General features: G+C 42.6%; 1 protein-coding gene across 1 annotated transcript in view; it reads left to right on the top strand.

Moving 5' to 3' along the window:
- cunh6orf136 (chromosome unknown C6orf136 homolog) overlaps positions 1–7,169 on the top strand; it is a 16,483-nt gene extending 9,314 nt beyond the window's left edge. The window contains exons 5-7 of the mRNA XM_068599079.1: positions 21–221; positions 5,169–5,238; positions 6,926–7,169. Coding sequence (XP_068455180.1) covers positions 21–221; positions 5,169–5,238; positions 6,926–7,069 — 415 coding nt within the window. The 3' untranslated portion in view covers positions 7,070–7,169. The remainder of the gene's footprint in view (positions 1–20; positions 222–5,168; positions 5,239–6,925) is intronic.
- Positions 7,170–15,096: the final 7,927 nt, after the last annotated feature.

The raw sequence follows: 15,096 nt of genomic DNA on the forward strand, positions 1-15,096 counted from the left end.
GTTGCTGTGTGTGTTGGCAGAGGCCGGACGGTGTACCAGCTCTCCCTCTCCCTGTGGCGCCTCCTGTGTCTCTGTTACTACGCCAAGGCCGGACTGGAGGTGCTGAAGCTCACGAAGCACATGGAGGACGGGACCATTAAGGCTCGCTGGAGGATCAGGGGTCTTCCCTTCTACTCACTGTTGCTGCGCTTCTATCGCAAAGACAAGTCTCAACTGTACAGGTAACACTCCTCCACGCTGGAGCTGCTGCTGGGTTCTGGCTGCAGGCCAACAGTCAAATAATCACCTCCTAACGTCTAACCTTGAGCACTTTTCCTTGACCTCAGTGGAAACATCACAGGGTCAAGGAAAGACGGGAAGGAGAATTCATGAGGAGTTAGGAAAAGACAACCGCGGCAGGCGATGTTAGTGACGTCGGTTTGTCTGCAGCACTGAAACTACAACGTTGTAGTCCATCTGCACCACGATAAAGCATCTGAAATACTTCATCTGTGTTCTTACAGTGTTGCATCATGCAGAGGATTAAACAACCTGCTTCTTATATTACTTTATTAATATAAACAACCCGCTTCTTATATTACTTTAGTAATTTAAACAACCCGCTTCTTATATTACTTTAGTAATTTAAACAACCCGCTTCTTATATTGCTTTATTAATATAAACAACCCGCTTCTTATATTACTTTATTAATATAAACAACCCGCTTCTTATATTACTTTATTAATATAAACAACCCGCTTCTTATATTACTTTATTAATATAAACAACCCGCTTCTTATATTACTTTAGTAATTTAAACAACCCGCTTCTTATATTGCTTTAATAATATAAACAACCCGCTGCTTACATTACTTTATTAATATAAACAACCCGCTTCTTATATTACTTATGTTGTTATGGTTTATATGCAGATTATAATCTGATCATAACAATATGCAGATAACAGTTTATGAAACACAACTTGATATGTTTTATTGTAATGTAAGAAAACAGTTGATTAAAAAGATGATAATCATAAACAGAGTCAGGCTGAAGAGCTCGTCCAGTTTAACTCTTTCATTAAAGCTTCTGTCACTAAAGTCAAATAAAAGAATGAGGCTGAAGCTGCAGCTCAACACCAGAGACAATATCAGTACAGTATCAGTACATCACTTTACAGCAGTTTCATTACTTTACAGCAGTTTCACCACTTTACAGCAGTTTCACCGCTTTACAGCTGTTTCACCGCTTTACAGCTGTTTCACCGCTTTACAGCAGTTTCACCGCTTTACAGCAGTTTCACCGCTTTACAGCAGTTTCATCACTTTACAGCAGTTTCACCACTTTACAGCAGTTTCACCGCTTTACAGCAGTTTCACCGCTTTACAGCAGTTTCACCGCTTTACAGCAGTTTCATATCTTTACAGCAGTTTCATATCTTTACAGCAGTTTTGTCACGTTACAGCAGTTTTGTCACGTTACAGCAGTTTCATCACTTTGCAGCAGTTTCATCACTTTGCAGCAGTTTCATCACTTTACAGCAGTTTCACCACTTTACAGCAGTTTCACCGCTTTACAGCAGTTTCACCGCTTTACAGCAGTTTCACCGCTTTACAGCAGTTTCATATCTTTACAGCAGTTTCATATCTTTACAGCAGTTTTGTCACGTTACAGCAGTTTTGTCACGTTACAGCAGTTTCATCACTTTGCAGCAGTTTCATCACTTTACAGCAGTTTCATCACTTTACAGCAGTTTCATCACGTTACAGCAGTTTCATCACTTTGCAGCAGTTTCACCACTTTACAGCAGTTTCATCACTTTTCAGCAGTTTCATCACTTTACAGCGTGTTCAACGTAACGTTCATAGTTTTCCAGCCGGTTTAACAGATTATTGAAAATATTTACAAGTTACGTTACTTATTATTTACATGATCTGAAACGTTTAATTGCCAAGTAATTTAGTACAAACGCGGAATTTGTCCTGGCGGAAGGTGCATCACAACAACAACAACAACAACAACAGCAACAACAACATTTAACTATACAAGTGAAAGTATAAAAATGTGGATAAAAACAAGTAAGTAATCAGCAAATAGTAAAGATGCAGTAAATAAGTAGCGATGCAAGTAAAAATACAAAATAAAGGGATAAAACGGGTCCACTGACTGACTCTGTCTCCCCCAGAACCTTCCCTGAAGGGAGAGAAGGAAGGGAAGGAGAGAAGGAAGGGAAGGAGAGAAGGAAGGGAAGGAGAGAAGGAAGGGAAGGAGAGGAGAGAAGGGAAGGAGAGGAGAGAAGGAAAGGAAGGAGAGAAGGAAGGGAAGGAGAGAAGGAAGGGAAGGAGAGAGGGAGAGAAGAGAGGGAAGGAGAGAAGGAGAGAAGGAGAGAGGGGAGAGAAGGAGAGAAGGGAGAGAAGAGAGAGAAGGAGAGAAGGAGAGAAGGAGAGAGGGGAAGGTCCTGGGGGAGACAGAGTCAGTTAGTGGACCTGGTTCTGTTGATGAGCCCGACTGCTGCTGGGTAAAAACTGTTAGTGTGGCTGGAGGTCCTGGTCCTGATGGACCTCAGCCTCCTGCCAGAGGGAAGGGACTCCAACAGGTTGTGTCCAGGGTGAGACGGGTCGGCAGCAATCTTCCATGCTCGCTCAGAGAAAGTTCTGGAAGTGCACAGGTCCTGGAGGGACGGCAGATTGCAGCCAATCACCTCTCAGCACAGCGGATGATGCGCTGCAGCCCGGCCTTGTCCTTGGCAGTGGCTGCAACGTGCCAGACGGTGATGGAGGAGCAGAGGATGGACTCAATGATTGCGGTGTAGAAGTGCACCATCATGGTCTTGGGCAGGTTGAATTTCTTCAGCTGCCTCAGGAAGAACATCCTCTGCTGGGCCTTCTGAGTGATGGAGCTGGTGTTCAGCTCCTACTTGAGGTCCTGGTGATGATGGAGCCCAGGAAGAGGAAGGACTCCACAGCGTCAACGGGGGAGTTATGCAGGGTCAGAGGGGCGGGTGGGGCTGCGCTCTTCCTGTAATCCACAACCATCACCAGGTGGTCAGTAGGGCTGTCAACGAATATTCGAAATTCGAATATATATTCGCATAGTTGTTAAAAAACGAATTTCAAATATGAAAATTAGTATTCAAATGTAAAAATATTATCATGTATTATGGAGGATAACTATCGTGAATCTGGCAAACCCCGCCGCAGCCGTGACGAGGTGTCAGTGTTGCAGACTGATGATGGAGAAGTATCGTACCAAAGGCTCAACATGGTTGTGTTTGGAGGATAATTATCCTGCATCTGGCAACCCTGAGATCAGTCCACCAATGACAGCTCTCTCTACGTCACAGCTAGAAGATGAACGTAAGATACCGTTTCACAACGTGTAAGAGCGTAATAACTAGTCTGTGAAAGACTCAGAGAAACACAAATATCACACGAGGCAAAATCACGGACGTTTCTGGAATTCCTGCCGGTCTGCAGACCTGTTGGCTCTGCAGGGGGTCCAGCAGAGGGTCGGTGATGTCTTTGAGGTGGGACAGGACCAGGTGCTCAAAAGACTTCATGACCACAGAGGTCAGGGCGACGGGCCTGTAGTCACTCAGTGCGTTGACATGATGGTATTAATTTGAATCTTGCTTTAGTCAGACTACGCTCTCTTTCAGGGCAACTGCTGTTATCCTAATATACATGGCAGTGAATAAATCAAATCATCGGCCGAATGCATGTCATATCCGATACGATAGGTGGCGCTGTTTTCATTACATGTAGTGGTCATACAGACGTCTCCACTTGACCTCTTCACTCTTCATAATGGAGAGACCCCCGCTAGCTTCGGTGGTTGTGGGGGAGCTAGCGGAGAGCAAACGGGGAACTAGCAGCAGCGCTAGCTGGCTACAGTAGTGAGCTAGCGGAGACACCCACTGAAGGTAGTATCGTCTTATAACCCGACTTTTACGTTTGTTTGTTTCTGCCGGCCGTGACAACTTATCGTCTCTTTCGACTTCCGGGTCACGACCTGGGAGGGAGGGAGGGAGGAGGCGGCGGGATCTTGAGCATGCGCACAAACGCATTGTCCAGTTCCGATCCGATTCAGCGTTTACATGCAGCGTTATTCGAATTATCAATCGAATCGAATCGAGTTATCCAGGGGTGTTAATCGGATCATAGTCGGAGCACAGTTATTCGAATAAAGGTGTTTACAAGAATGGGATAATTCGGACTAAGCCAGTTATTCGAATCCATGTAACCGCACTGACTTGCTGAGAGCTGATGTTGCAGCTTTTCAGTACAGTCGTTTAGCATCTCTCACCGCCTTGCTAAACCTGTATTTTGACTCTGTGTACAAGCCCTTGTCCCCACTCCTAAACGCCTGGTCCTTCTGCAGGCGTAGCGGTCTGAGCTCTGCTGTGAACCAGGGTTTGTCGTTGTTAAAAGACACCCTGGAGCTGGATGGAACACAGCTGTCCTCACAGAAGCTGATGTATGAAGTTACAGCCTCTGTGTACTCATCCAGACTGTTAGTAGCAGTCCTGAACACGTCCCAGTCAGTGCAGTCTAAGCACGCTCGGAGATCCTCACTGGTCCACTTCTTGAATTTCCTCACCACAGGTTTGCAGGGTTTTAATTTCTGCCTGTATGAGGGAATCAGGTGGACCATAGCGAGGTCGGAGTTTCCCAGTGCAGCACGAGGGACTGCATGATAAGCCCTGCTGATGGTGGTGTAGCAGTGGTCCAGAATGCTCCTCTCTCGACGAGGGTAAATACAGCAGTTTGATCACTTTACAGCAGTTTGATGACTTTACAGCAGTTTGATCACTTTACAGCAGTTTGATGACTTTACAGCAGTTTGATCACTTTACAGCAGTTTTCAGCAACGTATCTCCTTTCCGCTCATAAAGACAGGTCCAGTGGTTCCTAAGCTAAAGGAGCTAAGCTAGGAACTATTGAAGCTCCTTTCCTTAGTGTTTAAAGAGCACTTCTCATGGCGCCACTGAGGTCCTTCAGGTCCTTCACAAAGTTAGAAAGGTCCCTAACCAGAAAGGACCCTTCCACTGCAGCCTTTCTCTAAGAAGAAGATTTAGTTGTTATTACTGCTTTAAAGCCTTTGTTTTATTAAAATATACTTGTTAAGTTGTAAGTGTTTTTGTGTTTTGATTTGTGTCATTGGTTCAGAATCTAACTCTGTGTTCTAGGTCATATGATGCGTTCTCTACTTTCTACATTGGACAGGACGGACTCATCCACTGTCATAAAGTTGAAAAGGTAAGCAGGAGCGTAGCCGAGGCTCCCAACACAAACTGTCTGTTTCACAAAGTTTCAACAAGTGTTGGAGCATCCTTCCTGGGAAAAGGAGTACTGACCCCGGCTGCGTCCCACGTCTTTAAACTCTGGTTTCCTCGCTCCTCCACTGAACAGGAAGTGCTTCTGCGTTGCCATCTTGACGTCCCAAAGCTTTTATTCTGGAGGAGGAGCCACGAGCTTCCAGGAAGTGTTTTAACGCTGGACACGCCCCCTCAATGTTCCTCTGTTATCTGATTGGACGCTGCAGCTGATGACTGATCTCTGGAGTTTCCTTCCAGAGTGAAGACGATCACAGAGTAAACTCACGTTTTATATTAGAGAGTTTTCTTGTTCAGCGTCTGGTTAAAATATATCAAATCTGTTTTCATTGTAGTCTCAGATTTGATCTGCTTCCCTCAATAACTTTTATTATGTCTGTAATTAACATCAGAGAACACTTTCAACAACATGTATGTTATTTCATAATGATGAATTTCAAAACATAGCGACGTAAATAATGACTAAATAAGACGCATTGCTGGTAGAAATGGATCCTGCGTATGAGCAGGACACTGAACACAGTATAAAACTACTCAATGCAGTTTGTTAAACTGACAGACGACAGAGAAAACATCTCCACTCGGACACTGAAGAGAACTGTATTTATATTAGTAGTTTAAAACCATTAAATCAACTGAAAACATGCCACCATTTTAGCAATATTTGAAGTGCATTTTTATTGAAATGTTAAAAAAACTCTGTTACACTGAGTGATCATGTGATCAGACATAAACTCATCAGCTGTTAAAGTGACTGACAGCTGATCACGTGATCATCAGCTGATCGTCAGCTGATCACATGTGATCATCAGCTGACGATCACATGCGATCATCGGCTGATCGCATGTGATCATCGGCTGATCGCATGTGATCATCGGCTGATCGCATGTGATCATCGGCTGATCGCATGTGATCATCGGCTGATCGCATGTGATCATCGGCTGATCAGCTGTCAGTCATCAGAAACCGACAACGCTTCACGTGACGCTTCAGAGGAAAGGACGTCTCATGTCTCTTAAAACATGTTTCCTCGTGTCCTCTGTCCTCGCTTGGTTTCCTTGCGTCCTTGAGATTCAGAGCATTAATATAGCAGCACATATAGCAGCACTTAACCATTCTCCTCATAGTACGGTCTACCTGAGTAGTGTGAATAAAGAACTATTTTTAAACTTAGTTGCTTATTGAAAATGATGTTGGTATAAAGTCAGCTTTGAGTCTTTGTGGCTTTAGTCCAGATGAAGTGACTTTTCTCAGGCAGGTTCTACTGTAACGGCCGTAGTTGAAGGATCTTCTGGCTGTAAAGGACCCACAACGAAGGAGGAGCTGAAGCCTCCTCTCTGTCTTCCCTTTGGGGCAGCAAGCAGTGAGGATGCTGTTGAAAGGTCTTCCTCATCAGGGCGCTTTCATTTATGTGGTTACCTTTTAGTCTTGTCTTAAAAGGAACAATCAAAGCTTTAGAACATTATTCTCGATAAAGATCGAGCTGTGTTAATAACACTTTCATCCATGAAGTTATTCTGTTTGTGTTTGAATCAATAAAGTCCAGCAGAGGATGAGCTGGACGTCTGTGTTGTTCTGAGCATCCTGTTTGATTGACATTTGTGTTGCAGGTGATGCCGGACCCGCCTCCCGTGCTGCCCAGAGTCACCTCCCTCCTGGCCGGGGCTCTGGTGGCCCTCGGGGTGCAGGAGCCTCGGCCGGCTCTCAACCTGCTGCCCCTCCTCCTGTCCTCTCTGCGACAGAGCAGAGGCTGACCCCGGGTCACCGTCTGAGGAACAATGGCCGCTGTGTGTCCCAGCAGCTCTCCAGAGGAGCACATTAAAGACGAGGGTTGAGCTCTCGGTCCTAAACACGGCTCTGCCTTTGTCTGATTGGAATGGAACGTTGTGAATGAGGAATGTGGTTAACCTGGGTTTTGGGACACGGACACACACACACACACACACACACACACACACACACACTCTTATACCTTTTAGAACCTTTTCTTCATATGCAGCAATGTGACATTTAAGGATGTAACCCTCGTCTTTATTCATATTTAACCTGAATACAACATCAAAACATCCTTCATAGAGACTCTGGAAACATCTGGACCGTAATGTGAACCGCTGACACGATGCCGGCAGCATCTGGAACCATCAGGCTGTTGATCACCTGTCTGGCAGTGCAGGTGGTAGTTTAATGATCATGTGACACGCTGCCAGCAAGCAGGTGTTTATTGCCAGCACAACACACCCGAGGCCTGTCTCATTAACATAGCCGGGTTTCCCTCAGTTATCCAGATGCACATAAAATGGGCGGAGTTAACTCCGTTAGACCAATCGGCACCAGGGAGAAGCCGAGAGCAACGTATTTTACAACGGAGGAGCAGGCCGTGATCTGAAGAACGTACGACAAATATGGAGAAAGAATACAAGCAAAAAGCATTACATACTGTACACAATACATACTGTACACAATACATACTGTACACAGTACATACTGTACACAATACATACTGTACACAATACATACTGTACACAGTACATACTGTACACAATACATACTGTACACAGTACATACTGTACACAGTACATACTGTACACAATACATACTGTACACAACACATACTGTACACAACACATACTGTACACAGTACATACTGTACACAATACATACTGTACACAATACATACTGTACACAATACATACTGTACACAGTACATACTGTACACAATACATACTGTACACAATACATACTGTACACAACACATACTGTACACAGTACATACTGTACACAATACATACTGTACACAGTACATACTGTACACAATACATACTGTACACAACACATACTGTACACAACACATACTGTACACAGTACATACTGTACACAATACATACTGTACACAATACATACTGTACTCAGTACATACTGTACACAATACATACTGTACACAACACATACTGTACACAGTACATACTGTACACAATACATACTGTACACAATACATACTGTACACAATACATACTGTACACAATACATACTGTACACAATACATACTGTACACAGTACATACTGTACACATCAAATAATGTACACAATACATACTGTACACAGTACATACTGTACACAATACATACTGTACACATTAAATAATGTACACAACACATACTGTACACAATACATACTGTACACAGTACATACTGTACACATTAAATAATGTACACAATACATACTGTACACAATACATACTGTACACAGTACATACTATACACATTAAATAATGTACACAATACATACTGTACACAGTACATACTGTACACATTAAATAATGTACACAATACATACTGTACACAGTACATACTGTACACAATACATACTGTACACATTAAATAATGTACACAATACATACTGTACACAATACATACTGTACACAGTACATACTGTACACATTAAATAATGTACACAATACATACTGTACACAGTACATACTATACACATTAAATGATGTACACAGTACATACTGTACACATTAAATAATGTACACAATACATACTGTACACAGTACATACTATACACATTAAATGATGTACACAGTACATACTGTACACAATACATACTGTACACAGTACATACTGTACACAATACATACTGTACACATTAAATAATGTACACAATACATACTGTACACAGTACATACTGTACATTAAATGATGTACACAGTACATACTGTACACAATACATACTGTACACAATACATACTGTACACATTAAATAATGTACACAATACATACTGTACACATTAAATAATGTACACAATACATACTGTACACAGTACATACTGTACACATTAAATGATGTACACAGTACATACTGTACACAATACATACTGTACACAATACATACTGTACACATTAAATAATGTACACAATACATACTGTACACAGTACATACTGTACACAATACATACTGTACACATTAAATAATGTACACAATACATACTGTACACAGTACATACTGTACACATTAAATGATGTACACAGTACATATTGTACACAATGCAGACTGGATCACAGAAGGATTGTTTAAAGAACAGCGCAGGGTCACAGCTGGCTTCTTTGCGAGTGTACATGTTTGTGTAGTTGGTGTGTAGAAGCTGGTGAACGCCGCTGCGTGCTGCTCATAACGTTTATTTAGCGCTTAAGAAACTTCTGGATGTGTTGAAAGCGCTCATACTCATATGACGGTGTTACAGTACACATCTAGATCATCACTGTACTCATGATCGCAATACCTATCACTGCTTCAACTGATTGCATTTATGATTACACACTAAAACTCCCAGTTACATGGTGATCAAACACATACATGAATAAACACACAGTCCATAATACGTGCATGCAGTAAATATATCCTCATCCACATATATTAATGTGTAGACTACGTCCAGCAGGCACATCTGAATGAATAGAATCTGATTGATTTGGGCGAAGAGGCTCTGCTTCAGTGACTCGCGTTACGCTGCGGTCACAACAGGAAGCGGTGTGAATATTCACTACGCTTTCAATGTGAACGCACCGTTAGACTTTGCCATCAATATGGACACAAATTCATCCCATGTAGTTCTGATCATCTTCTGCTCGTCAGCAGAGAAGAACAACGATCTCTTTATCAGAGTTTATTTGCTATTTCAAAAATAGAAGATCGTGAATTTGGCGTTTGACCCTTCTCCCTCCTGAAGAGGAGCGTGCACGCTGCGTCATCCTGAGGACGTGCGGTCAGAATGAAGGAGAGCGCTCGAGGGAGGATCCACCTCCAGGGACCCACATGTCCTGTAGTCCATCATGTCGTCAGGTTCGGCTGGATGAAAGACATCTGATGGACTTTGTTGAACCAGGTACGAGGATCAGGGCCCTGGAATGTACACACACACACATCTCATGTTTATTCTGAGAGAGAGAGAGATTAACCCTTTTAATCTTTGGATCAGATTCAACGTTATTGTCATCGTACAAGTACTGTGACAACAAAATGTAAGTAACATCTGTCCAGAGCGCAAAAGAAGAGTTAAGGTGCAGTGGTGTGACATGTGGTATACTCTGTCAGCGTCTGGTGGTCCTGCAGCTCTCCGCCCTGGTGGAGGAGCCCCTGCTCGTCCACTGGGGTCTCCGCTGATGACGCTGCTCCATGAGGGCTTCAGGGTCAGCGGCACACAGCCCATGAGGGCTTCAGGGTCAGCGGCACACAGCCCATGAGGGCTTCAGGGTCAGCGGCACACAGCCCATGAGGGCTTCAGGGTCAGCGGCACACAGCCCATGAGGGCTTCAGGGTCAGCGGCACACAGCCCATGAGGGCTTCAGGGTCAGCGGCACACAGCCCATGAGGGCTTCAGGGTCAGCGGCACACAGCCCATGAGGGCTTCAGGGTCAGCGGCACACAGCCCATGAGGGCTTCAGGGTCAGCGGCACACAGCCCATGAGGGCTTCAGGGTCAGCAGCAAACAGCCCATGAGGGCTTCAGGGTCAGCGGCACACAGCCCATGAGGGCTTCAGGGTCAGCGGCACACAGCCCATGAGGGCTTCAGGGTCAGCGGCACACAGCCCATGAGGGCTTCAGGGTCAGCAGCAAACAGCCCGCTGCCATTGAAACAGCAGAGTGGCGTTCGGGGCAGCGGGAGGTTACCTCGCCTCGGACCTCGAGGCTGAGAGTCCAGCGGCTTGGTCACAGGTTCAACACGCTTCAATCTACAGGCTCGTTGGAGATGAGTCAGTTCTGATCAGATTCCATCACTGGGGATCGGTGTGCAATGCATGCTGGTTAGATTTGTGTCTGACTTGCTCTGACGTCATGCACACGTGGTCAACGATACTCTCACGAGAGCAAGGCGGCCGTTGATTTCAGAGCAGAAGCTGCAGCAGGTCACCCCCGACTGCCTGGCCCAGTGCATGATGGGAAACGCCTGGCTGTCGCCACATCAGAGAGCTGATTGGCTCTTAGAACTGACAGCAAACATTACGGTTGCGGTGGAATAGTCCTTTATGGTTAGGAACCTTCCTCACTGAGGGAAACGACCCAGAAGCACCTCAGTGGCCGCATGATGAGAGCCGGTCCAACTCTCCAAACGCAAAGGAAAGGAGCTTCATGCCTCCTAACTTAGCTCCTTTAGCTTAGGACCCACTGGACCTTCCTTAAGGAAAGGAGATAATGCCGACCCACAATCCCTTGCGGCAGCAACATTTAAAGTGACATTTCATTCGGCTGTTCACGAGAACAAACGATCATGAAGACAAACGCAGATCATGTAAATAATAAGTAACGTAACTTGTAAATATTTTCAATAATCTGTTAAACCATCTGGAAAATTATGAACGTTAAGTTGAACACGCTGTAAAGTGATGAAACTGCTGTAAAGTGGTGAAACTGCTGTAAAGTGGTGAAACTGCTGTAAAGTGATGAAACTGCTGTAAAGTGATGAAACTGCTGTAAAGTAATGAAACTGCTGTAAAGTGGTGAAACAGCTGTAAAGTGGTGAAACTGCTGTAAAGTGGTGAAACAGCTGTAAAGTGGTGAAACTGCTGTAAAGTAATGAAACTGCTGTAAAGTGGTGAAACAGCTGTAAAGTGGTGAAACTGCTGTAAAGTGATGAAACAGCTGTAAAGTGGTGAAACTGCTGTAAAGTGGTGAAACTGCTGTAAAGTGATGAAACTGCTGTAAAGTGGTGAAACTGCTGTAAAGTAATGAAACTGCTGTAAAGTGGTGAAACTGCTGTAAAGTAATGAAACTGCTGTAAAGTGATGTACTGATACTGTACTGATATTGTCTCTGGTGTTGAGCTGCAGCTTCAGCCTCATTCTTTTATTTGACTTTAGTGACAGAAGCTTTAATGAAAGAGTTAAACTGGACGAGCTCTTCAGCCTGACTCTGTTTATGATTATCATCTTTTTAATCAACTGTTTTCTTACATTACAATAAAACATATCAAGTTGTGTTTCATAAACTGTTGTCTGCATATTTTTATGATCAGATTATAATCTGCATATAAACCATAACAACATAAAGAGATATGAGACATTATTGTGAGAACGTATTTAATTCAGCAGGTTTGAAACTGAGCAGTTTAGTAGCTTCGTACTCTGTAAAATCCCTTAGTTTCACTTTCATATTCATCTCTAATTTCTATTCCAAGCGCGTTAATAAAGTAATGTAAGCAGCGGGTTGTTTATATTAATAAAGTAATATATGAAGCGGGTTGTTTATATTAATAAAGTAATATAAGAAGCGGGTTGTTTATATTAATAAAGTAATATAAGAAGCGGGTTGTTTATATTAATAAAGTAATATAAGAAGTGGGTTGTTTAAATTAATAAAGTAATATAAGAAGCGGGTTGTTTATATTAATAAAGCAATATAAGAAGCGGGTTGTTTAAATTAATAAAGTAATATAAGAAGCGGGTTGTTTATATTAATAAAGTAATGTAAGCAGCGGGTTGTTTATATTAATAAAGTAATATAAGAAGCGGGTTGTTTAAATTACTAAAGTAATATAAGAAGCGGGTTGTTTATAATAATAAAGTAATATATGTACGGGGTTGTTTATATTAATAAAGTAATATATGAAGCGGCTTGTTTAAATTAATAAAGTAATATATGAAGCGGGTTGTTTAAATTACTAAAGTAATATAAGAAGCGGGTTGTTTATATTAATAAAGTAATATAAGAAGCAGGTTGTTTAATCCTCTGCATGATGCAACACTGTAAGAACACAGATGAAGTATTTCAGATGCTTTATCGTGGTGCAGATGGACTACAACGTTGTAGTTTCAGTGCTGCAGACAAACCGACGTCACTAACATCGCCTGCCGCGGTTGTCTTTTCCTAACTCCTCATGAATTCTCCTTCCCGTCTTTCCTTGACCCTGTGATGTTTCCACTGAGGTCAAGGAAAAGTGCTCAAGGTTAGACGTTAGGAGGTGATTATTTGACTATTCGACTGCAGCCCACGTATTGTAGAAAGTCGTATTTTATGTGTCGTTGTAATACTTAACGCTGGATTGTTGACTATTAGTCTCGGGCTGGATCCAAAAACATATTTTGTGTGGTTTATAATCCAAAATAGTATTTGTATAACACATCAAAACCAGTAGTAATGTATTTTACAGGCAGACATAAAAAGAACAAAGGATGCAGAAACTCACATTTCTACATAAAAATATATTTATGATCACATTTGAATAAATTCAAACCTGAACTAAAAAACTACAAGTAGATCGGAACTAACAGGAAGTATTTTATTTGGTAACTTCCTGTTAATACTTTGAAGGCAGCTGAAACTGATCTCAGTTGGGCCGCCTGCTCTCTCTGGACCTGGATGAGAGCAATCCTTTCACGGTGTTAACTATTTGATCATGCGTTAAATGCATGATTGTTTTTTTTGCATTGGGAGAAGCTTATCGCTTTAAATCACTCCGGAGTTCAGACCTGGCGTCTCACGGCTCTCCCAGTGCTGACGTAAAGCTCGTATTGTTCTGTAGCTTCAATTCTCAACGAGCAGCGCTGCTGCAAAGAGACGCTTCACACGCACTCACAGGCCGGCAAATACACTACAGGTATATGTACCTGCAGGTTCCACGTCCAGACTGAACGTTAATCGTGCATGTTCAAAGCTCCTGACCCCGCGGTCTGATCCATGCAGAGCACTTTAAAGCAGCATCACTTCTGGTCGTTAACATCTTTAAGGTAAGCAACAGACTGAACATGGACCAAAGAAGGAGTGGTTTGTCCCTCACAGGGACCCTTACTACTGAACATGGACCAAAGAAGGAGTGGTTTGTCCCTCACAGGGACCCTTACTACTGAACATGGACCAAAGAAGGAGTGGTTTGTCCCTCACAGGGACCCTTACTACTGAACATGGACCAAAGAAGGAGTGGTTTGTCCCTCACAGGGACCCTTACTACTGAACATGGACCAAAGAAGGAGTGGTTTGTCCCTCACAGGGACCCTTACTACTGAACATGGACCAAAGAAGGAGTGGTTTGTCCCTCACAGGGACCCTTACTACTGAACATGGACCAAAGAAAGAGTGGTTTGTCCCTCACAGGGACCCTTACTACTGAACATGGACCAAAGAAGGAGTGGTTTGTCCCTCACAGGGACCCTTACTACTGAACAGTACATACAGATGTATAAACTATATTTGTATGTATGTTAACTTGTTGTTGTTCCAGAGTGCTGTTATGTTGTTCTGATAACAGTACTGTAAAATAAAAGCTGCAATACACTAATTTTACTTCATTATTGAATTTGGTGCATAATGTGATTAATCGCATAAAAATCATGCGATTAATTTTTTTTCAATTTTGCCTAGCCCTATATATATATATATATATATATATATATATATATATATATATATATCCATATATATATATATATATATATATATATATATATATATATATATATATATATATATATATATATATATCCATATATATAGATAGATAGATATAGATATCCATATATATAGATATAGATATCTATATATGTATATATAGATATCCATATATATATATAGAGAGAGAGAGAGAGAGAGAGAGAGAGAGAGAGAGAGAGAGAGAGAGATATACACACACACACACACCTAGATAAGTTAACCTAGTTGTTGTCGTGGTAGAATGTCCTAGAGTGGGATTTTAATTTTCTATTCACACACACACGCACGCACACACAGACACACTCATGTTTGTGTGCGCGTGCGTGCAACGAGGATGAACAGGTCGAGACGGAAGGGGGCG

This window comes from Clinocottus analis, unplaced genomic scaffold (genome assembly GCF_023055335.1).
Source record: "Clinocottus analis isolate CAN_PGR_092001 unplaced genomic scaffold, fCliAna1.0.p SCAF_43, whole genome shotgun sequence".
In the NCBI taxonomy this organism is placed as follows: domain Eukaryota; kingdom Metazoa; phylum Chordata; class Actinopteri; order Perciformes; family Cottidae; genus Clinocottus; species Clinocottus analis.